The sequence below is a fragment of the Cynoglossus semilaevis genome, chromosome 14 (assembly GCF_000523025.1).
Source record: "Cynoglossus semilaevis isolate Cse_v1.0 chromosome 14, Cse_v1.0, whole genome shotgun sequence".
In the NCBI taxonomy this organism is placed as follows: domain Eukaryota; kingdom Metazoa; phylum Chordata; class Actinopteri; order Pleuronectiformes; family Cynoglossidae; genus Cynoglossus; species Cynoglossus semilaevis.
In genome coordinates this window covers 8,679,976-8,704,091 of record NC_024320.1, presented here as the reverse complement: position 1 = coordinate 8,704,091, position 24,116 = coordinate 8,679,976, and the positions used below count along the sequence as shown (strand labels likewise).

The window sequence follows — 24,116 nt, the reverse complement described above, 5'->3', positions numbered from 1 at the left end:
CACGTGTCATCATAGGCTGAAGTGGGCTGGTTTTGGCTCGGGCCATTATCCTCTTATACAACCCACTACAGCACAAAGAGTGTCCTCAGGTGTGTGTGTGTACAGTACGTGTGTGTTTGTGCACTTTTGCATGTTTTTGTCCTCCCTTTTCAGACTATTTCCAGCATAAACACTGACCTTGTCAGGATGGAGATGTACTCACATCAAGGCTAAAACCCCTGGTTTCAGAATGTGAGCTCCAAGCTTTGGACTGGTTTAGGTCAGGATGAAACTGGGATTGTAGGTCAAATGAAGGATATGCAGTTTTATTACTTTGGGAGACCACAGTGACCGATGCTGACCCTCGGGTTCAGATTGAGTCATCCCTAGTAGAAACTGTGCACTTGCCAGTCCGAAGTATACAGAAGTCAACAAAACTAGAGAAAAGACGTACGCTTGAAATTATGGTCATAGTAGAGGTAAAGAAGGTAAACACCAAAACAGTGCTGGGCAAGGATTACCATTTTTACTTAATCATGCATCATGTGCAAATGAAATAAATTCAACAAGCGTATTGCACACATTTTATTTCAATATACTATGCCTAATTATTAAACAGCTGAGTGGTGTCATCTTTTCTTAATTTAACATAATGTAGTTAGAGAAATTCTTCACTGCGTGCTGCAAATAGAGACAGGAATGCTGGGAGAGGGAAAAGAACATCTCTGTGAGAACACCACAGAGATGTTTCATAGTGTAGTAGTTATAATATACAAGCAGAAGGTCCTGGTAAAGGAAAGTGAACTCCTCGTCACTGTGACACAGCTCACCACTGCACACAACCAAATGTGACCTCTTCTTTTGACCCATCACCAAAGTGAACAGTGGGCAGCTTTAAGGACCAGGGAGCAGTGTGTGAGGACGGTGCCATGATCAGAGCACCTCAGTGGTAACTTGGCAGATGGTGGACTCAAATCTGAACCCTTCCAGAGTCAAGTCCGCCTCCTTAACCAGTAAGCAACCACTGCCCTGTAAAACAACACTTTAAATTGTTGGACTTAATTGTTTTTATTTTTTAAAGACAATCACATATCTGGGTTAGGGTCTGTATCTAAATGTATCTAAATAAAAGTATCACATTCTTTAACAAATTGTTTTGAACTTAATGTAAAAATGTGTGTAAAGTTCAGACACTCATTAGAAAGGAAGTGAAATGTTGTTACACTGTTGATGATTTGTTACGGGGAACTGACTTCTACCAGCTCAAAATAGCAGCAACAGTTGTCCCTGTTACAGTTAATAGTTGTGTTTTAGCCTACATATGGAAATAATACCACAAATATTCATGCACTTGAGGATAAGTCCACAGACGAAGTCACATATAGGCTAATGAGCAAATCACCTTATTCTTCCTGTTTCTGAAAAACTAGGCCAAAGATGAAAGTACTTTACTGAACAGGTTACCAGGTTACACCTTAATCAAAAGTTAGGATTAGGTGTCAGGTTTAGTATCAGCGTTCTGAGTTACGATGTCAGTCAAGAATGGCTGAGCAACACCACTGTGTTTGAGAGAGAGCGGGGCCGTGCAGGGACCCACATTACTCATGTGCTTATGCGCCATTCTAAGTCATTTCTAAAATTGTACACCAATAAAGCAGCACTCCAGCTCAGTCAGCTCCCACCTCATCTCTGTCAGCAGGGCCGCTCAGCTGAAGGAGTGTGTGAGTGTGGGACACACACATAATCACACACAAACACATACATAGACAATGAACTATAATTATCCTTATAAAGCCCATGGGTGACTGCAACAACAACATACATTAAGAACTCCCTGTAGCCAGAAATCCCAAGAGGCTTCTATTGTTAGTCTGAGAACACAAACACCAGCATCGGAATTAGCCAATTAGATTTGAATAATTAAATAACAAAATAAATAAACAAATAAAGGATGAGGAAGCTGATTTCTCCTGCGACCGTTCTGATGTAGCTCAGTGTAACTACCACAGGGTGGTGCAATGACATTTCAAATAAAAAATGAAGCTCAGCACCATGGTCACTACATGGAATCAATCAGTTAGTCCATCCATCCATCATCCATCCATCCATCCATCCATCTATCCATCCATCCATCTATCCATCCATCATCCATCATCCATCATCCATCCATCCTCTGTCTAGTATAATAAAATAGTTGAACCTGAATTGTTAAAAAAATGCATTTGAATATTAACATATAAAAGTTAATATTTTAAAATGTATCAAATAGTATAATATTTAGCTATAAGTCACAAGATAATTAAATGTACAATGTAAAATATCAATTTAGGTTTTCTAAACATTCGCCAAAACACAACTACCAGGCTCAAAAATGACTAACACAATGTTGATTGCCATGTGAGATTTAGAGAAGGAGACAGAGTCTGCTGTCGTGTGTGTTTTCAGGTGAACTGTTCTTTTTCTTGGTCTCATAAGGATCACTGATGTCCCAGGCAAATGGCGTGACTCTGTGGATGTGGGCGGAGCCTGCTGAGTGGACACTTCTGATGTCAGGCTCTCTGCTAGCATCTTACAAAAGGGACATGTTAGTGTCAGATTTTGGTTGATATCAACAAAACTTTATCGATTATACAGAATTATAGTTTTTGATTATCCAAAATAAACATTTGCTGCAATGTAGTACTAGTGATTTTCTAATGATTATTTGGTACAAAACTTTTTAACAAACTAATTTCCCACTCAGATCTTAATATACCGTACTCTGATATTTAGACCTAACAACTGTAAGTGAGGTTTTTTTTATTTTCAGGGTTTTCTTTTGTGTCATCTTTTTTTTTGTTACCTCTGTTGCACTGATCATGCATGTCCTCCTCATAAATACAGGCATGACCACAGTCTTTTCCCATAATGCTATCCTCTGATAGCAGCAGGTTCTCCAAAAGGAAGTAAGTGGTCATCTGGCCTTTGCCCTTCACTTTAATTTGTCCACGCTCCTGGATGTTGAAGCCTGCATCCTTCAGTTCACTGCAGACGACAGACGAAAGACATGAAGAACTGTTTAAAAATTGCCAAACAATTAAAACTATTTGGTTTAAACACAACTTTACTCTCTCTCTCTCTCTCTATATATATATATATATATATACAAGGACTACAAGGATTATTTTCAGCAAATACAGTATATTATTTTTTTTTTTTTTTCTTTTTTATTTTTTTTTTCATTTTTATTGACCTGAATTCTGGTTGAAACCCTCTGCCTATTTCTGCAGACTCGAGACCACTGAAGCCCTCAAACCGCCAACAAAGACGACATCATAATCCTTACCTGTAGGTGGAAGCACTGAGGTGAATGTGATCCGGCACGCCATGACTCTCCATCCTAGAAGCCGTATTCACTGTATCGCCAAACAGACAGTAACGAGGCATTTTCTCACCCACGACTCCAGCTAAGACTGGCCCAGTGTGGAGGCCCACGCGGATCTGAGAACACACACTTCTTCTGGAACAGTGTCCAGTGTGAGATGAATCTACTGCTCACCTACTCAACTACTCACCTGTATAGGTCTTCCTGTCACAGGGTTGGTGACCTCTCGGGCTGCGATCCTCATGCCCAAAGCAAAATTTCCCACCCTGCGTGCGTGGCTTTGTGTAGGTATTGGAACTCCACCTACCACCATGTAGGCATCACCGATGGTCTCAACCTTTAGGAAAACCAGACTGTGTGATTCCCCACTGGTAGAGAGCATTTATCATCATTTTACTAAAGGTAAACAACAAAAACTGAATGTATTTAAATAGATTTCATGCTAAAATAAAGAAACTTTTATTTTTCTAACTTTGAGGAATACGTTCGATACATAGAATAGAATTTTGTGAATTCTGCACAATTTTTTTTTTTTTCTTCAATTTAGTAGCACTGTAATAACCGTAACCAAGAAGCTACATCTTGGTTGTGGTTATTACTTCAGTGCTTGGGGTTTTGTTTTTCATATTTATAGAATTTTGTGAATTCTGCACAATTTTTTTTCTTTTTTTTTTATCTATGTAAATGTAAGAATTATATTGCTGATATTTTTTCTGCTCTAGTCTAGCCTGTAAACATACAACTAGTATGATACATTTGGCTTTTCCATTTTAATAATAAGCAATAATTGCTTCAGTTTTGAGTATTTTTTATTTATTAAATATTAATTTTATTTTTATTTGTTTTATTTTGTAAATTTTAGTTACTTCCTGTGGAAGTGCAATATTTATTGTTTTATTAGTTGTAATGAGTGTGTACGTTTATTGATATTTATTTGTAGCTTCATTGGCTAATCTTAAGACATTTTACATATGTTTGGACAATTTACATATATTTCACTAATAAACATGTGACCATTAATAATCTTTGCTGTTTTCATGTTTCCATACCTTGTAGACATCGTGGACACTGGTGAGCCTGTCAAACCTGGAGTACATGGAGTTGAGCATGTGGACGATGTGGATGGGCTCACAGGCGGCACAGATGTTTGTGAAGGTCACCACATCACTGAATAAAATAGTGCAAACCTCAAACTCCCCTGGGTAAAAAAATAAACCACCGTCAATGTGACAGATGCAGAGCACAGACAGTTTGGCTTACACACAATCACACCTACCTGCTTCCACACTCTGGCCATCTTTGAGTTGATTGGCCACGTGGCGGGGAAGCATGGCGTATAGCAGTGCCTCAGTCTTCTCTTTTTCTGCCTCCAGGTGGCGTGACAGAACTCTCAGCTCCTCCTTCACACATAAGTTACAAAAGCCTATTAGTGGACCAAGGTTAATAAATGGTCCTTTGACTGACTGAAAACCCTTTAAGACTTGTATGAAAGAACTCTTGCTCTATAGTGTCCTAACAACGGATGTTTAAATTACCTAATTTTAGTATTTATTACATCTTTTCCAATAAATATTTTTTGAAGAACTGCAGTGTAGAGCAGCAGCTTCTGATTCTCAACAGACTAAATAACTCTAATTACGAAGGAGCCACAAGACAACAAGGTCTGATCCTAAGCTGCTGTTCAGTTGCTGTTACTAATATATGTAAATCCCCATGTGAAATTAGGACACCTTCTCCTGTTTATATGTTGTAGTCTACAAATTAACATACAAAACAATGTCAGCATCATGTCACCCAGATCAAACAGCCCATATTGATTAACCTTTGTTATTTTGTTAGTGTTGTACACAAAAAAATAATAACAGAAAGTATTCAATCTTACCGACTGACGAGCCTCTGTATAAATATATTTTTACAGTGTAAAATTGCTTGGTTTCTATATATAAGGGGTCTGCAACCCCCATGTACGCAGTCCAGTCCTGGTCAGTGGGTCAGTTGATACTGGGCCACAGAGAAATAATTAATAATTCACATTTGTCACTATTTCACCATTTTACTTTTTTTCATTTGAAGATAATTTGTCATTTTTTAAAATAATACATATTTCACACTCCAATACTAACTTTAACTTTCCTTAATATCTTTTAATGCATTGTTTCCCAAAGACTGGGTTGCGACCCTCAGGTGGGTCGCAAGGGGTTTCTTTTTGGGTCTCCTCACATCATGTTTCCCAGGAGTTTATGCATAATGTCTATTGACTTGGGTCAATAGACAATCAAGGTTTGTGACTTTTAAAATACAGGTCCCCAGAAATAAAGTTTGGGAAACATATACTTAATGAACCTTCAACCACTGGCACGGTGCTATGCTGGCCACTACTGGCCAACAGGTCCTTGGAACAAAAAATGTTGTGTTGAAATGGTTATTTGAAGTTTTTTCCCCAAAGTTACAAAGTTGTCGTCACGCCATATTTTTTGCTCCATTACTTCTAATCACGACTGAACCTCAGTCTGTGAAGTGCTCGACTTTTTGCTCCACAGTAAACAGAGAAAATAGTTTTGGTTGGAGCGACATAGGAACTTCTAAACTCTTGTTTATAAAGTTTGTGTCAGTTTGGCAAACATTGATTGATGTATCAATTATTTTTTTATATACCACTAAGTAAAACATTAACTGAGAATGGCAGCTGTGGATAGAAACCCCTGATGCCTTGCTCTTTTACACTCAAAATGCAGATTTTGTCTTTGGTGGAAAATGTTTCTAAAGTGATACAAATGTCAGTTTGTACTGAGTCCCCACACAGGAGACTAGCATTCGTAAGATCTTTCCTACCTTTTTCCTCTCCAGCTGGTTGGTCAGCTCCATCTCAGCTAGCCGTTGCTGGTTGAGAAGGACCAGGTCTCTGGTGACATCGTGCTGGGCCAGGTCAGCCAGGTGAAGACCCACATCCTGAAGCTCTTGAAGGTTTCTCAGCTTTGGAGAACACAGGTAAAGCATGCAGCCGAGAGAATCCATCCATAACATCTGACCTTTTGGTGAAAACAAAACAACAGTAAAAAAAAGTTTACACCCTTTAAACCAAAGTAGATTAAGTAGAATAGTGGTAGATTATGCAGTGAACATATAAGACTTCACTAAGTGAAACTGTCGCTAATTAAAACCGAGTCATTTGGGAGTGTAAAAAAATGTCAAATAATACCACGATTTTCCTAAATATATATATATATGTATATGTATATATACACTACACACAGTGTTGTAAAAACCAACTTTTTCTAAAATACCTAGCTGCCGCCTCATGTGAGTTGGAGATCCCTGGTATAAAGGCTGTGATTGAGGTTAATCAGGGTGATAACCTGACCTTTCAGCAGTTTTACCTCTTAGCTTGAGTGTGGAGTGCTTGTCCTTGCAGTTTTTTAGGACAAATTGGCTGTTGATGAACTTCCTAATGCTCTCGATGGTAAAAGTTACCTGGAGAACAGAGAAATGTATATTTAGGCATTTTAGATAAGTTCTGTGGTATTTGTGTGAAAATCTGTAAATAACATTTTGTTAACCTTTATTTATTTATTTATTTATTTCTGGCTCCTTGGACCACTAATTGTTACTTATTTATAATTTGAAATAGCTTTTTTGTGATACTTTTACCTCTATTTAATCTTGGCCTTCAGTTTTATTTAGCTTGAAGCCAAATTACATTTAAGTTAGCTTAGCGATAGCTATAGAGGTTAGCAAAAATTGTAAGTTTGACCTGCGGATGGACAATCAAGAAGAATTTGTCCAGCGTAGCATCTGTCTTCTGCAGATCTGGAACAAACTTCTGAATGTTCACTCCTGTCTGTTTCACCTTCAGCTGTGCAGTGTAAAAAAAAGTAAACCATTTAAACATAAATAGTCAGATATTAAAATGTTGTTGAAGTAACACTTTACAATGGAGCGTTACATTTTCATCAAAGATGATGTGGAAGGGAAAGGCGTTACAGAAAGCCTTCTCCTCCATCCACAGCTTCTCTGGGTAATATGGAGTGAATGTGCACTGGAGACTGGAGCCTGGAGAACAAAACAAACACAACTATTTCATACATGACATTGTTTTTCTTACACCACCACCAATTAAACAATTATTATTTAAATCAATTATTATTTTATAGCAAGCCAAGGGATTAAAGTAAGGGTATTATGACCAAATTGGAGAATTAAGTCGGCTCACTCTCCTGCCCCAAATCCCACAGAGAAAACCATTGATTTTAGCTCAAAGCAACTACAGTAAACACTGCTGTGTACCACTGCCACCTTTGGTCAAAGTGTGTCATTGCCGTAACACAAAAGTAAAAAAAAAAAGATATTTGAAGGAGCTCAAAGTGACACAGACAGGGATTTTAAATTCAAAAGTAAAGTTAACCAATAGCACACTAACTAAGGACAGTTTCAATTGCTGGTTTTATGGACATTTGTACATTGATACGATCTCTCAGAATTGTACCATTTGCTGTGGAAACAATTGCTCTGAGCAGATCCCAGCCCCTCATTTTCCCAGTCAGAGATGCACATTTGTCCTTCATTATTCTGAAAAACTCCTCCTGAAAAAACAGATGAACACAAATAAAAATCAAACATGAACAACAAACACACAGTATACAGAGACTCTGTCCACTGGCCTGTTTGTGTTCAGAGTCTCCTCTCTGCTCTGTGCTCTCAGACGTTTGTTTGGTCTGTTTGACCAAAAACACAACGTGCTCCTTCTTCCCAGTTCGTTCGTCTTCTTCTGACTGGTTCAGCACCACCAGGGTCACTGTGCTGTGAAACAGGTCTCTACCAACTGCCTCCATAATGCCTGCAGCAGAATGGACAGTAAAATGCTGCTATGCTGTTTTTTCATATGATATCATGTTTATATAAAAAGTATGTTCAGTTTATATAATGGAATATATATTTTATGTTTTTAATGTAGGTAGCTTACTTTACCCTGGTCAATTAAATAGAAGCTCCCAAGCCAAAATAGTATGGGCACCCCTGGTATAGTTTGTTAGCAGGACATGACATAGCCTAGCCTAGCCTAGCCTAGCCTCATTGTAGACTGATTATTCTACAAAATGAATCCCTAAATAAACCATTTTGTAGCATGGGTCCTGCACAGCCGATATATCAGTTGACATATTATGTTCAGTTGACATTCGCACCTAAATTTATTTCCTACTTCTTTCAGATAAAGTGTTCAAACTTTAACACCAAAGTTGCCTCTTTCTATTAGGAAAGTCATAGCTGAAAATCTAACTTTTATTTAGCAAACTGCCTTTTCAGCACGTGATTCAAAACTAATATAAGTTGTAAATGTAATGGTGCAATGCAGTGTAGATGTTGGTACCTGGTACTATGTGGTGCAGACCCTTCCTGTCAGAGTAATAGTGCAGAAGCATCTTCCCATCATCCGTCATCTCCACTCTGAATGACGGTGCATTCATTTCCTGGAAAACAAAAAATACAGTTATAAATGTCTGATCTATAGCATTTTATTTGGCTGACTGGAGACAAAAGTAAAGTAAATTGTTCACAAAAAAATAAGGGGAAAAAATAAGGGAAAAATGTGAAAAAAAAAGCCAAACCATTGCTAAAAATATCATTGGAATGCATTAATGAATTAACCTACATTTGGGCTCAAACTAGTGAGCTAAGGAGGCTATCTAGAAATATGTCAAAGTTGGCAAAGAATGTATTGGTAGGAAACTAATAAAAAAGAAAACATATACTGTAGAATGACAGTATCGTGATAATACCACAGACCTGATAAGACAAAGCCAGGTAACTGTGCAGTGCGTCCAGATTTTCTATGAACTCCACCAGATTTCCTCCCAGTGTCTGCAGCATGGTGTCATAGCCAGCGTTTTTACAGAAAACAAAGAAATGTTCTCCAAATAGCTTTAACAGGACCTCAGAGGGAACATCTGAAAAATAGCACAATATATAGAACAATATATAGAATATATATAGAATATGTATATGTATATGTATATATTCTGAATGTACTGTATATGCCTGTTTGTCTCATTACGGCCGAAGCAAATATTCAATCACAGCCTTTTCCCAAATGTAAATAAGCTTCACACTCTAATAAAGAAGTCCATAGAGAAAACATGCCTTTTAATTTCATGGGGATTCATGAAGCACCAGCCTCCTTATTAGTTCAGTTTATTTCATTAAAATGAATCTGAACAAATTGTTTTAAAATGTGGAGCCACAATAGGGGTAAGTAATGGATGAACAACTTATATATTATAGACAGATTTATCAGATTTATTCATTACTTCACTCGTCGTGTAACATTCTGTGCTACCTTCACTTTTATACAAAGTCTGTTTAAAAAAGCATAGTACTTTTGGCCTGACTAGTTTAGGTCATTAGCCAATTAGGGTTAGGTCAAAACATATGTAATGATACACATACAGAAGTTACACATTTAAAATAATAAAACTAAGCAAACAATCACTGTATATTATGGGGGTAAAATTCTAACTACTGAACAAATACTATCTAAGCTTGTTTAGGTTTCTGGGATTGTAAAATAAGTTTCTCACTGATTAACTTTGACACAGAAGAACAAGGTGTTCGAAAACCTTACATTTTTACCAGAAATGAAACAAATTAATGTATCTGTAGTTTACATAAGAAAGCAAACTTTCCCTCTAATGGTTTTGAAGTCCAAACACCCAGGGGGCGCCACCTGCCACACTCTTCAGGGACATTGTTAGCACCAGAGTAAGGACACACGTGTACAGTAGATTCACACCTCACACACGTTGCATTTATTTTTTCTGATTACTGTTATTGTCATACAGGTTTTTCACTTCACTACTATTTTATAAAATTATCAGAGTGAATATCATTTTTCATTTTAACTAATATTATCAGTTGAACTAATGCTACACTGAATGTTGACTTTCTACTGATGTAGGGTCTTACCCAGCAGTGAACAAGCCTCTGTGACCAGACTCAGGGTCAGGATGTCGTCATACACTGTGTATGTCATAAAGGTTTCCTGGACTCCAGGTAGAGAGCTGAACATTAGAAAAAAACAATGTCCAGTTAATATATACTGTATGTCAGTCTCATTTGGTAAATATATACAATAGCATATAAAAACCTGAGTTTTTTCCACGTTTCTTCACCAAACTTCTCCAGCACCAGAGACTGTAGGCAGCTGTTGATGAAGCCGTACTGTAGACAAACAGGAGGAAACCAACACTGATCACAGTCTGAAAAACATCCCTCAGGCTGCAATAAATGATCAGAAAACCTGAACACTTTAGTCATGATTAAAAATGGAGAGATCAGAAGTTAAATGTTCTCTGTCAACCAATTATAGCCATGACAAACAGTAAGATGAAGTGAACTGCTACTTCAGTAGCTGTGGTACACACCTGTCTATCATTTATGGTAATGAATAGTTTCTAATATCTTATTTAATCAAATAAACACACACTCACCATGTTTGTAGTTGGTCAGACTGCTTTAAAGCACATTCATTTAGATGTGCTCCGTCTCTCTTCGTCTCCTCCCCACAGAGACAGTCCAGTCCCTCCCAGCGTCTCCCTGTGTCCTCCCACTAATCTTTGGTAACACAGGGCTGTGACTGAAATCCTTCCTATTTCCTCCATCACCGCTTTGATTAGTCAGCACTTCATCCATGAAGGTGGAGTATGAGAAAACCTGTAACCATTATGACATTCACAGCTGGTTAACATTGGACGTCAAGGTCTGTTAAAGGGTTTTAGATGCACTGACAGTCACTGGTCTGTGAAACAGAGCAAGTTGATTTGAAGCTCAGGTGTTAAAATATGGATTCTACTGTAGTGTCCGTGAACTGTTTATTAGCCAATTATATTTTGTCAGACTCCACACTACTGTAACTGTTTCATCACTCAGTCGCTTATTAATCAGATCTCCCAACACCAGAGATCGACTCTTAGTGGTTTCATCTTATTTCTATTCTTATTTAGGGAAATAAAATTGAAAAGAACATTTAAAGTTGATGGGTGTAAAAAAATGGAATCTCCCCCACAATAAAAAGGACAAATACAACATAAAGGCTGCGGACTGTCTCGGTCACTGGCAGACTTCACAATGAAATGACCCAGAACATGGACCACATATAAGTGCTGTCATTATAAAAAACTAAGCCCAGCAAAGTGACGCTTTTCAAGTCATTTATCCAACCAGGAACAACAGACCAAGTCCTGCTCCAATTGGACTTGAGCTTAATTCCAAAAAATTCATTATTAAGTCGTGGGGAAATATGGAAAAAGAAAATATGGTATAAAGCAGCTAAAAGCAATGTATGACAAAGGTATCTAAACTAAACAAAAAATATATTATAATAATTTTACATAATATAAAAATGTGCCTTTTAGTGCCTAGTCTAGCTAAAGGTTTGTAAATTATATAGAGTAAATCATTTTGAAAATAAAGACACAAACAAATCTATACATTCAGATAATAAGTCCAATCCTGGTGTATGACTTAAGAACTTTACAACCCAATTCGCTCTTCTAACCATGATTGTATACAGGATCTAGCTTAAAAGAAAAAAAGAAAAAAGAAAGAATAAACCTAAACGTTGCAGTTAAGTAACAAAAAAGTAAAATTACATCATTTAACAAAATATGTAAAAACTGGATCCTCCCTTTTGTTGGAATTTTTTGTACTCGTTTTGTAAACAAATACACTATTACAAAATTATGAGCCACCGTTTCACCGAGGAAGTGGTTTGTTCCATCCGCTTAACCTTTGACAGAGTTTATGTTGCCATCTAGCGGTTAGTTTGGGACACTACAGGATAAAAACTGAAGAATTGTTAGAAATACAGCTTTATTTGAAGAAAACATACGTATGTTATAGAAATAAAAGAATGTACATTCGTCTATAATTTAACAACATCTCACTGTTATCATCGTTGGCTTCTATTCATAAATGTAGAATCTGTTGTTGCTAAACCACTTACTTGACTTGAGTACATAAAGAAAATCAGTGATTTAAGTACACATGGCACCACTGTAGCTCTGTTCCCGCCCTGCGCTGAGGTAAAATTTAAGTTTTTCTTAATGTACTTTGGAACAAGAACTGAAATGTTTTCAAAGACGTGGTTTTCTAAAAATAAAAGCCAGTTTAGTCCCCGTCTTTAAAGTTCCCTTCCTGCACTGAAAGTGTGGGCTCAGACAAAGCTGTCCCTGCTGAAGTTGGGTCGGCTGCTTCTGGGAGTCACTCTGGGATCTCGGCTCCGTCTGCCTTCGTAAAACAGCGGAGGAACAAGGGTCACTCTGGAGGACGTGGGCGGCAGCATGTAGGTCCGTCTGGTCTTGGCAGTGACATAGGTGTGTGGTCTATAATGCTTCTTTGGGGAACTGTGTTGTAGAGGCAGAGGTAAAGTCAGATACTAACACCAGTTATCAGTTACCAACAACATATCAGCTATCTGTTCATATTGAATTATTACGGTTTCAGTTTCAAGTTGAGTTTTCACTGCAGGAATTAGTAGAAGCACCAGGAACTACATTACGTTCTCAAGTAGGATTATTATTTTTGAAATAACAGTGCTAGTGTGTGTTAGCATCAGACATGTTAAAACATGCATTTCATGAAGCTAAGATTAAACCAAACATATTTTTAATTCAACCAAGTTGAGTTTAGCAAATAACTTTTTTAAATAAAATATTTCAAAATGTGGAAACATGGAGGGAAGACATCAACAACAAAGTGAGCGATAGCTAAGTTAGCCTGACAGACAATATACCTACACATAAAATCACCTGATCAGTTGGCTGATCACTTGATAAATGTATAGAAAAAATTTACTACATTCTTGCCACTAAAAGTTAACAAGAAGGTATAAAACATGCTGCCCGTAAAGCTAAATGTAGCCTTGATTATAACAAAAAGCATTTTGCCAAAAACAAACAAACATAGATTTACAGAGTTTATTAACTGCTGAAAGTAACCGCAGAAGACGTCTAACTTAAAGATGACAAAGGTTTAGGTCAAATTAAAATAATTAAAAGTTAGTTAAAAGGTAGAACATGGTCCTTCACAGACGATGGTTGACCAGTGATGGTTATCTTTGGACACCAGGAGTAGATTATATGTCAGTCCAAGAGAGGTCCCTGGTGTGAGAGATTCTGGTACTGAATTATTTTGCTTAAAGACACTGTGAAGTCTCTGGTACTGCACCTGGATGGTAGAACTTCTCTTCCAGCGAAGAAACTCAACACTGCTGATCCACACATCAGGAGGGTGGAGCCTCCCCAACCAACAAAAACACCTGCTCCAATTTCAAACCTGGTAATCACAAATTAGGTTGAGTTTGGATTCTGAGATTAAAATCGAACTTTTCTTTCAAATGTACTCACTTTTGAGCTGTAAAAGTAGGATCCAGGTACTCTCTTACCACCTTGTTCCCCCACCAGGAGTACGTGATCATGCCACAGAACCCTGGGGGAGGACATGGCAGCTTTCACAAGACATTCACACATGGTTTCATGTTTTGGTTGTTTATTTGTTGAGTGGTCTTTACCAGAGACCAGGTAGGTTAACCCCCCAGAGAAGGTAACTCTGGCGTTTGCGATCTCCGACCCTCCAATTTTAGTGCACTTCATTCCGATGAGTGTGAGAACACCTCCGAAAAAGCCAGTGATGACGGAGCAGATTGCCAGTGCCCTGCAGCCATGCAAGAACACTAGAACCACAAGGGGGCACAATGGCTTTATTGGAATTCTATTTACTGTTTGTGGTTGATCTGGTCATTTTCTAACTTTTTATTCAATAAATTTGAGTTTATTTATTTAAAAACAGTGATAAAGAAATTTAAAAAAAATAATTATGGGATTTTAGTTTTTATTCAGCTTTTACCAGCAATTTGTATATATAAAATATTTTATGGCCTAAGACTCATTTTGGCTAAATTGTAGTTATGTTTTTACACGTGTTAACTGTTAATTTATTAGACAAAATTTTAATCAAACTTCAATCTTTTTTTCAGATCAGTTTAATTTAAATCTTGTTTTTTCTATTTTGTTGTTGACTTGTTCAATGTAACCTGTATTTTAATGCTAAATATTTAAGTATGTATTTCGCAAATGTATTACACAAAATATAGAATAAAATGCTAATTGACTTTTATAGGGGCTAATTGCAGGCTTACAGACAGATATTTCTCTGTGGTTTTTCCTTCACACATCAGTTGACTTTAGCATGTTATAAAATCTCTAATTAAACTATCTCTAGTTAAACACTTTTGCTACCACTGAAACTTTCAAGACTTCACAAAACAATTCTCAGGTGACTCTACCTGGCAGGGCCAGCATGGACGGGTAGTCCTTGCAATCGGAGACCCCTGTGGTGTCAGAGATGCAGTCCCTCCACAGGTTGGAGTAGTAGTTGGAGGTGGTCATCACAACGCTGCCCACCTCAGAGAACGTCCAGTACTCTGTGGGAAGAGTGGAACAGACCAGGATCCAGCCGCACAGACAGCACACGAAGCAACCGAGCTCCATGTACATCACCACTATCCTGGGCAGCATGACAAAAATGAAGAAAAAGACTTGATCACCAGGGAAAAAAAGTCCTAACAAGAACTCTGAAATGTTTGGAGGCTGTGAGTGTGGGAAAGTGGACTGAAGTGTCTCACCTGCCGCCAGTATCTTGTCTTATCTTTTAGACAGTTTTGTCCAGTCAGCATCCTTCCTGTTCCCAGCACTGCAGAGAAACCAAAATGAGTCATTCTCTAAGAATAACAATTTAGTTTTATATGGAATATTAGAATATTAAAACATAAGCAGAATGCCTACGCCGAAGTCCATAGAGAAACTAGGAGTGTAGATACTTTATCATGAGAGTTACCAACAACATTTCAACTCAGTGATGTGTGTGAATGTGTAAAGGTCAAGGTGAGTCTTTTTTGTGTGCCCTACTGCCCTTGGTTACATTGTCCATTTTGACAATTCCACTTAAAGAAGTTACCCCACTCGGGACCCCACAAAATACAAAATCAAATCAATACAACCCCATAAAAAACACAGTATGTTTTTAAAAAAATGTAAGTTATATATAATACTACAGTGCAAGCAGCTAATACAATAGGTTTATTTTCTCATTATAAACCTAAGTATTTTACTAATTAAAAAAGAAAATAAATAATTAACACTGATACTAATATACTTAAAGAAAGTATATAATCATTACTGACATCCAGTTAAGGGCAAGATGACCTGCTGTGTGTGTGAAATTGGTTTGACATCTCTATGACTTTTTCTGTAGAGGTATAAATGTTGTTTTGTTTGCCCCTTACAACTCTTGCATCATCGTCGTCATGTTTAGAACATTTTTCCAAGAAAAGCGTTATTTGGAGAAAACTACTTTGGTTTCATGAGACGGTTTAGCTGAGTTGGCTCTGCTGAGTTAAACAGAAAAGGTTCAACTGCAGTGTTTATGTATAAACAGTTATGGAACCCACAATGAGGGGTCACTGACAGTGACACACAGGATGATGTTACAACCACTCTAGGTTCAAAGACATGCTTGAACCATTTTGCTAACTGTCTATCCATCTACCTATCTATCTATCTACAGTATCTATCTATCCATCCATCCATTCTGGTGCGACAGAGGACAGAGACTACATTTTATTTTTTGAACCTTTTTGTTAAAAACAATATGAGAGGGTGGAAGTTTAGCTCAGTTAGTTCTGTATCTTTGTCTTATCTTTTCTGCTGTATGTTGACCTCTAAATGTTGACTTAGAGCAAACAAAGAAGATTCAGCCCACCCTTCACTGTCACTGTGATCTTTGGTTGATCTGATTTGTTAATTTGTTACTATTTTGACAAAATAGGTCTTACACACTTCAGCACATTAACATTATTCAAGCCATATAAATATATTTTTAACTTACTCAGGCAGTGATCCGGAAGGTCCTGGGTTTGAGCCCCATAAAAAGGCAGGTAACATAAAATGGTTATATGGACATTTATATCAGGATGGCATATCCTTATTGTATGGTCAACATTAAATAAATATATCATGAAATAATTACTCAAATGTGTGATTGATTGATTAAATTGAATTGCATACATTGATGTGTCATTAAATGTGTAAGTATTTAGTTACTATACCAATGAATTATGTGTAAACAAATATATAATTATTTCCCTATTTCACTCGCCCATTAAAATTAGTGGGCAGGGCTAAACTCTAAGCTACTCTGTTTCAATGCCTGGATGACTAGAGCATGTAGCAATTTTAAATGGTTTTGGAGACTGATTTCTCACACAGTTTTATAGCCTTACATCCCAAGGAATTTATTCATCAACAATAATTTATAATGAAACAAAACTGAAATTTTATCCTTAACCTTAAACCTTAAAACTGTGTACGAATATTCAGCAACCACACTGAAACAGGTATAATCAAGCTGCACTTCACACTTTTAACCACGAAATACCGCCAGAGAGGATTTAACCCTTGGCGTAATTGTCCATTTTTCGATCGACGTCCAATGCTAAATAACATTCAGTAGGGTTTCTTTTTAACATTTTCAGACCTAAAAGTAATATTTAAACAACTTCTGTGCAAAAGAACACATTATGTACATCACAGTTATGAAATACAATAACTATTCTCATATCTACGCTCATATCAACACAAATATGCATCACAGGTCATTTCCACTTAGCATCATGCTAATTATCAACAAAAATGTACCTCTGTGGGCTCCAACATTAGGAAACATTCCTGTTACTACAGTGAAGGGCTATTTTACTCAATAAGCTGCAACACAAATAACAGCAAGACTGTGAAGCTTAGCATACAGCCTCCATGCTTATCAAAGTTCTCAAACAAGCTCTCAAAAATGTCCGATAAGAATTGGAATTGGAATAGGACACAACCCTAAATACACTAACAAAATTGCAAACATTGCAATTGCGGGGGTTTGGGGTTACATAAAGGCACTGAGAAGATCATCATCATCATCATCATTATTAGCAGCAGCAGCAGCAGCAGCAGCAGCAGCAGCAGGTAGGCTGCCTCACTTCACCGTGTCTCCAGCTCATCATTTTTAAAATGTTTAGAATAATTTATCTGGTCGCAGGTTCAACATGATGCAGCTTCCCGTTGTCTTTTTCCTGGTCACTACCTTCTCAGTTTTGACTGGTAGGTGCTTCACCTCTTAAAGTTCAAGTCCCTAGCTGAATTACGCTCAAAACCCAAATTGTACCAGCAGCAGAAGTCAGTTCAACCCTTGTTGAGGAAGAAGTAAATGTTGATTTGTAGATATTTCAGAGGATCAATAGAATTAAAGTCTGCACAGCATATTGTGTATGTTGGTCAATTTTATTTGTATTCACAAAGCACATTTGTCTTAATGGACTTTTAAAATTAGAATTATTAGAACTGAATGTTTATGAGTCTGTCGCTCTGTCCACGCATCCATACAAAATATACTTTCTACAGCTTATTTCACTAAAACCCAATTTATTTTAATTTGAACTGAGAACACTGAAAAAAATAAACCCACGACTTAAGATAAGTGTCTCTCCTTGTCAGGGGCCGTCACCATGAAGACCTTGATTTTCCCAAAGGCCACTAATGATTCTTATGTAGAGCTGGTTCGTTTGAAGCCACTCGCACTTGATGCTTTTACTTTATGCATGCGTGTGGCCACCGAGCTGAAGGGTGAGCGTGAGGTCATCCTATTTGCCTACCGCACCAGAGAAAATGTCAATGATGAACTTAAGGTGTGGCGGAAATTCGATGGCAGGTAATGGACCACCTGACACTGTCCTGATTTTTCCGCTGACAAAAAACAGCCAACAACAACTTGTTCCAACCTCTGTTATCTCCACATTCTGCCAGGTTGTCCTTGTTCCTTAGTGGTGATGGTGTTGCCTTTGACCTCCCTCAACTTGAAGCCCTAGAAACCCACCTCTGCATCACATGGGATTCTAGTTCGGGCTTGGCAACCATGTACCATAACGGCAGAAAGAGCCTATCCAAGCCTTGCAGACAGGGCCACTACGTCCGTTCGGGTGGGAAGGTGATACTGGGTCAGGACCCAGATACTTACGATGGTGAATTTGATCAAAGCCAGAGCTTTGTTGGAGAGATCTCTGATGTCAACATGTGGGACACTGTCTTACCATACAGCACCATCCAGGAACTGTACTCAGGAAAAAGGGTACAACCGGGAAATATTTTCGACTGGAGAGCCATAGAACTTGAATCTTACGGGGCAGTTCATGTAGCTACACGGGAACTGTAGCTCAATCAATACTAGAACCAAGTGAATAGTTATGTTTTTAAGTTTTTATGGCATAGAGACATAACTGTTATAACTGTGAAATGTATCTGCCTTTGTCCCCAATAAAACAAAACTATAAAAACACCATCTAGTACCCTAGCTCTTTTCCTTTTTGAATGTAGCAGCTTTCAAAAGCTGTCATCTGTCATCTACTCTTTGTGTTTATCTTTGAGGGAATGAAATTCTGTTTTCAAATGTTGCTTCAGTGTCAGCTGTTTCAGGATTTCACACTTTTGGTCTTCCTTTGTCCTCAGGACAAGAAAAGCCATATCTCATATAGTCTTTGTTCTACCTGCGTTTCGCCATGCTGAATTTAAATTTGTAAATAGTTTGTAAAAAGTCTCCTATGAGGTGACATATCGGGTGTCAACTCGCATTACATGGCTATTATCGCCACCTGCTGTTAAGGAATGTAAATAGGTGAAAGTGCTGAATTAATTTCTCGACATCTTTCTGCAAAAATGATTGTCTCCTGTGACTCAATGAAAACTAAAGTGCTACCCACTTTTGGGTCACGATCCACCTGTTGAGAATCACCCTTTAAAAAGAGCTTAAACTTTTTGGCTCTTAAAAACTGCTTGTTTCGTGATTTTTTTAGTTTTTTTGTTTTACACTAAAATATATTCACGCATCCAACTCAGCCTTCTGAAACAATACGATTTAGTTTTCAACAATGGCTTTAGTCAGAGGAGCTTCGTTTGTGTGCGTCGTTAAGTGAGTGTTTCTTCCACACTTGTAAACCTGTATTTACAAGTGTGGAAGACATTAGTTTGGTTAACATGTTTCAACACAAACACATCTACACAATTCAAAGACCGCTGTCCAATTTCTTAGGTGCACTCACCAAGTCGTAGGTCCCTCTGCGTCAGACATCTCGACAACACAGCTCTCGTCCCTCTTTGTCACGTGTTTTCTGCCGTTTGTGTGCGTTCATGTTCGCCTGTGACACACACGACACGGTGGCTGGTTTCTTTTGTAGCATATCAACATCAATTTATTCCTGTGAAACAGCAATCAACATAAAGTCAATTTCTTCAGTATCTGTGTTTCTCTGTACTCTGTGCTCTGAAGTCTCATTCTAACGGTGACATGCGTCAGTTATTGATACCTTATCAACACAGCGACCTCTGGTGACCATCTACTGCAACTGTTTTTATACTAAGACAAAAACAAAATAATATATTTCACTTACTTTGGACCTGTGGATCAATAAATGCTCTGGTAATAGTGAAGAGCACATAAAAATGTCTATGTGCTGTATTTATACATTTATTTTCAAAATGTAAAAACAAAGGTTCAGGACAAGTGTTAATGATATTACTAATGTAGAAGAACATCAGTTGACAGGACATACTCTCAACATACAACTACTCTACACTGTAACTAACAAGAAAAAATAATTGTGTTTTAAAGCTGCCTAGAGCACCCTCTGTTGGAGCAGACATTCTGCACCAGGCTAATGACCCTGGGATGTTAACTTTAACCATTAAGCAATACAATTGTGCAACAGATGTCCTTTGTGACTGAGGCTGTTTACTGCTTCTCTCCTTTCCCTTTGACACACAGCCACAGGAAGGACAGGAACTTCAGACTGGACACGCCCTCAGTCTGTTGATAACATTCCTTCACATCAGTGGTGCTAGTGTTCAGAGGGGAAAACACAAGACTAAAGCTGTTTTTCAGGGTCATGCGTTTATGTGCAAAATGGAAATACACAATATTTTTGACAGATTACAAAAAGATTCAAGTGTACATGAAGTTATTTTATGTGCTATGTACCATATACTGAAACAAAAAATACTACAGACTACTGATGTCAAACATGTAGGTTGAGCATGGATCAGGTCACCCACCAAGATACAACAAAGATAGAAGAGTCTTATTTTATAGACTTAAATTTACTCCCACCCCCAGAATTCACGGCACCAGTTGAAAGATTATTGGTATAATCAATCCGGTTCACGGCCCTGTTAAACGATTAGTCAGCACCAAAATTGAAGAAATCACCTCGTAGGTAGTCTCAGGCAAGGAATGAAACAGCCCGTAGATGGTTGATTCGTTTAATAAAAAAACGCCAAAACAAACAGGTCCAACGAGCAAATAAAACAACTAGAGAAGTATTCAAAAAAGTCTCGTACAACAGTTACCTGTACGCAAAGTCAAGAATAACCTTCTTCTCAAGAATAACTTCTAATGCATCATCAGTGATGTGCACTTTTATGCTTGTTAGGGGGAGTGGTTTTCAGCTTCCCGGGTGTGTGTTTAACTGTTGTAGGGCAATGGAATTGAGAGGTTAGACCTCTTGTGGCCAATCATATTATTGCTCTTGTATCATGGTTATCCCTGCAGTCGCCACTATGTGGCTCCATGATGCAGCAGTTTATGAACCTTTTGTTGCTGAGATCAAAAGGAATGGATGGATCTGTGGTTCCCCATGAGAATGTGGATTGGGAGCCTTCCCATAGTTCCCAGGGAGTAGAGGTGTTTTGAAGTCAACTGGAGAATTGGTGTGAAGAGAGTTTGGGAGAAATTCTCTTTGAATGTGTGGGGCTATAAGTGTATGTGCTTGGGAAGGCATTTGGTGACTTGGCAGCTTCCTGCTTTCAGACCCAAACTAAATGTGAAAACTACTGAAATCTAACAATCTAAAAAAGGTAGAGTGTTCCATCTGTCTCATTTTCTGTTTCTATTGTGAAGAACTAAAATTCTCCTGTCTCTGGTGTGGAAATAGTGCCATCTTCAGATCTCTCTCTCTTAAACCTGTCCTAACTCTCAAACAAAGACTAGTCAAAGTCATAACGTGGTCTGAGTACTATTGTTTAGCTGTTGGTCCTTGCTGTCCCTGGTTTGGTCCAAGTTTGGTTCTAGAATTTTTCTTTTTTATGGATGTCCCATTATTTTGTGCTCTGATTTTTTACAGCTCATGGTAGCCTAGACACAAAGAACTTATTATGTCTCTATGGCCAGAGAAGGCATTTTGCTCCGGAGGACGAAGTCAGAAACACAGGAGGGCATGTAAGACAGTGGAAGCCAGAAGATCTTGGCGTCCCACCCAGCAGAATAGCGGACACGGGGTCTGACGGCGGACACGGCGTGCTCCATACACTTCACCACCTTCATGAGATCCCCATCACTGATCTTTGAGACAGTGTCGTCTATCGTAGCCAAGGCTAGCAGGCAAGGAGAGAAGAAGTGTGTTATTTTTCTTTTGTAGGTAAAATCTTTTCTGCTTTTGTCACTCATAAAAGTCTGAGATCAGGGGTTATTTTTACTTTGGCTTAATGTTTAAATGGTTAGTGTAAATTTTATCTATGATGAAGTTTCCTAAATTTTAAGGACAACATTTATGTGTGGAAAAGTTTCCTAGATTTTAAGGACAACATTTATGTGTGGAATATGTATATTCTCACCCAATTTTGTTTGGGAAAAACAGGCCTGCATGCTTTGTATCGCAAATTAAGTGCCGGACGGTTACAAAATCTCGACTATGGACAATCTGTGAATCTTACCCTGGTTCAGATAAGCCTCTCCATAGTCCTGCTTGATATCCTGTGGCAGTTTGTTCCACAGCATCATTACATTCCTCCTCAGGATTCCAGAGTCTGTCACGTTGGTTTTAAAAAAGCCCGGCTCTATGCAAAGGACTTTCACGTCAAACGGCACCAAACACAGCCTGAGCAAGATGCAAAATGTCCATTTCGTCACTGTGAATGTTACTATAAAGATGTTAAACAGGTGTTGGAGAAAATGTATTACCTGAGGCCGTCGGTGAATGACTCCACACCATACTTGGAGACACAGTAGGGTCCCCCTGTGCCTGTGATGCGCCCGAAAACACTGGCTACATTTACCACTCTTCCTTTGGCCTTCTTGATGAGCGGGAGGACGCTAAGGGTAACAGCGATCACGCCGGTCAGGTTCACATCCAGCATTAACTTGTAGTCGTCAATGGTCAGCCAATCACTAGGACCGCTAGGGACGGACACTCCTGCGTTGTTCACCACTGCCCACAGACCTTTAGAATTTATTATTAAAAATAGAAAACACAAATATTAATTTGTGGCTCCAGGGGAGTGACTTTCCAATTGAGTTTATTCAAGTCTAGTTTTAAATCTTGATCTGTTGGGTTTCTACATACACTACTGAATACAGAGTGTAAATAGTCAGCTGTAAAAAAAAAAAAGAAATGCTCAGATGCAAATGTAGGGCAGAAATAATACTGTTGACATGGGTTAAAGTCAAAAAGGATAGTTAATAATCAACTAGCTTTTGGCTTTTCCTCTACCCCAAAAGGGAGTGCTATAAACACAGTTTAACAGGTTTTTTTTAATTGTCCTATTATGACATTTTTGTTTTCTTCTAGTTTCATTTCTTAACTAATTCCAAACTGAAAAAATATCTCAGATACCTCTAAGCTAGAAGGAGTCAGAGCAGAAAAACCTGAGATACTGTTCTGCCAAGGTGCGCTGCGCAACAAACAAAGCTTGAAGAAAAACAAATGAACAAAAAATACTTATACTATAATACTTATCTATATTCTAATCTATATTTCATGAAGTGTCATATCTAAAAGAAATCTATATTTCATGAAGTGTCATATCTGCACTTTGCCATACTTAATTGGCATATGTAAGTGAAGTTAGCGTTTCTTCTCCTTTAACATGAAATGTCAGGTTTCAAAGGTTATATTACAGCTGTATTATCGCCACCTACTGGTACGAAGCGTAAAAAGGTGAGCCTGCTGATATTGTTTCTCAACAACTTTTTGCCTCGGAATAGGCCTGGAACCCACTGAAAACTAGTCGCAACCCACTAGTTGAGAACCACTGCTCTAGGTCATCACCTACCACAAGTCCCCACTTTGTCCTTGATCATTCCTGCCACTTTGTTGACGCTCTCCGTAGAGCGAACGTCTAGGTGAGTCGTGGTCAGGTTACTGGAGCACGACTTCTTCAGGTCCTCCTCTCCTTTCTCTGTGAAGCACCCAGCGATCACCCTGAAGCCCTTCTTGTCCAGGTGTCGAGCCAAGAGGTTGCCAAAGCCTGTGTCGCAGCCCGTGATGTACACATATTTATCTCCTTTGTTGGAAATGTGGGGAAGCTCCCTGATCCAACGGTACAAGTAGAAGAGGAACAGAAGGCCCAGGATGTAGAGAAACATGACTGCAGGAGGACACAGATGGTGTGGAGCAACTGAGAGAAAGCCTGACCAATATACACACAGTGTTGCGTAAGAGGACAATGACTGCACTCCCCCTTACACACCCTGGCTGTTTATTAAACTTGTATCTGAACTTTTTGGCAGATTAGTTGTCCCTTTGTTTTTTTAGTTTATTTAGTTTATACTTACTTTAGTTTATATTTGGGATTGTTCGTTATATTCACTTATATACAATCAGTCTCTTTTTGTGGCTGATTTTTTATTTGATTTT

General features: G+C 38.2%; 4 protein-coding genes across 7 annotated transcripts; 1 reads left to right on the top strand and 3 right to left on the bottom strand.

Moving 5' to 3' along the window:
* Nucleotides 1-1,031: 1,031 nt before the first annotated feature.
* Nucleotides 1,032-12,048, bottom strand: gucy1b2 (guanylate cyclase 1, soluble, beta 2). Its single transcript, XM_008324884.3, has 17 exons — nt 10,825-12,048; nt 10,482-10,555; nt 10,301-10,395; nt 9,125-9,285; nt 8,709-8,808; nt 8,002-8,177; nt 7,827-7,923; nt 7,287-7,393; nt 7,095-7,196; nt 6,721-6,814; nt 6,176-6,372; nt 4,620-4,743; nt 4,393-4,541; nt 3,534-3,680; nt 3,305-3,459; nt 2,822-3,003; nt 1,032-2,547 (listed from the first exon to the last, which is right to left on the bottom strand). Exons 1-17 carry the CDS (start codon nt 10,825-10,827, stop codon nt 2,384-2,386), a joined length of 2,127 nt encoding a protein of 708 aa, XP_008323106.1. The 5' UTR covers nt 10,828-12,048; the 3' UTR covers nt 1,032-2,383.
* A 138-nt stretch (nt 12,049-12,186) lies between these two features.
* cldn10d (claudin 10d) lies at nt 12,187-19,769 on the bottom strand. Of its 4 annotated transcripts, XM_017038848.2 has the most exons (8): nt 19,530-19,769; nt 16,280-16,301; nt 15,018-15,085; nt 14,679-14,899; nt 13,905-14,066; nt 13,741-13,822; nt 13,562-13,669; nt 12,187-12,738 (listed from the first exon to the last, which is right to left on the bottom strand). In XM_017038848.2, exons 4-8 carry the CDS (start codon nt 14,887-14,889, stop codon nt 12,549-12,551), a joined length of 753 nt encoding a protein of 250 aa, XP_016894337.1. In that variant the 5' UTR covers nt 14,890-14,899; nt 15,018-15,085; nt 16,280-16,301; nt 19,530-19,769; the 3' UTR covers nt 12,187-12,548. The 4 variants fall into 4 exon arrangements, with proteins under 4 accessions (XP_016894337.1, XP_008323046.1, XP_024917834.1 ...); XM_008324824.3 differs by lacking the exon at nt 16,280-16,301; XM_025062066.1 differs by lacking the exons at nt 16,280-16,301; nt 19,530-19,769 and having other exon boundaries at nt 15,018-16,264.
* On the top strand, nt 17,357-19,133 carry LOC103389425 (pentraxin fusion protein-like). The gene is made up of 4 exons (XM_008324822.3): nt 17,357-17,403; nt 17,477-17,538; nt 17,932-18,145; nt 18,241-19,133. Exons 2-4 carry the CDS (start codon nt 17,484-17,486, stop codon nt 18,644-18,646), a joined length of 675 nt encoding a protein of 224 aa, XP_008323044.1. The 5' UTR covers nt 17,357-17,403; nt 17,477-17,483; the 3' UTR covers nt 18,647-19,133.
* A 960-nt stretch (nt 19,770-20,729) lies between the features above and the next one.
* On the bottom strand, nt 20,730-23,877 carry LOC103389427 (retinol dehydrogenase 7-like). The gene is made up of 4 exons (XM_025062065.1): nt 23,533-23,877; nt 22,442-22,700; nt 22,195-22,358; nt 20,730-21,855 (listed from the first exon to the last, which is right to left on the bottom strand). Exons 1-4 carry the CDS (start codon nt 23,843-23,845, stop codon nt 21,635-21,637), a joined length of 957 nt encoding a protein of 318 aa, XP_024917833.1. The 5' UTR covers nt 23,846-23,877; the 3' UTR covers nt 20,730-21,634.
* Nucleotides 23,878-24,116: the final 239 nt, after the last annotated feature.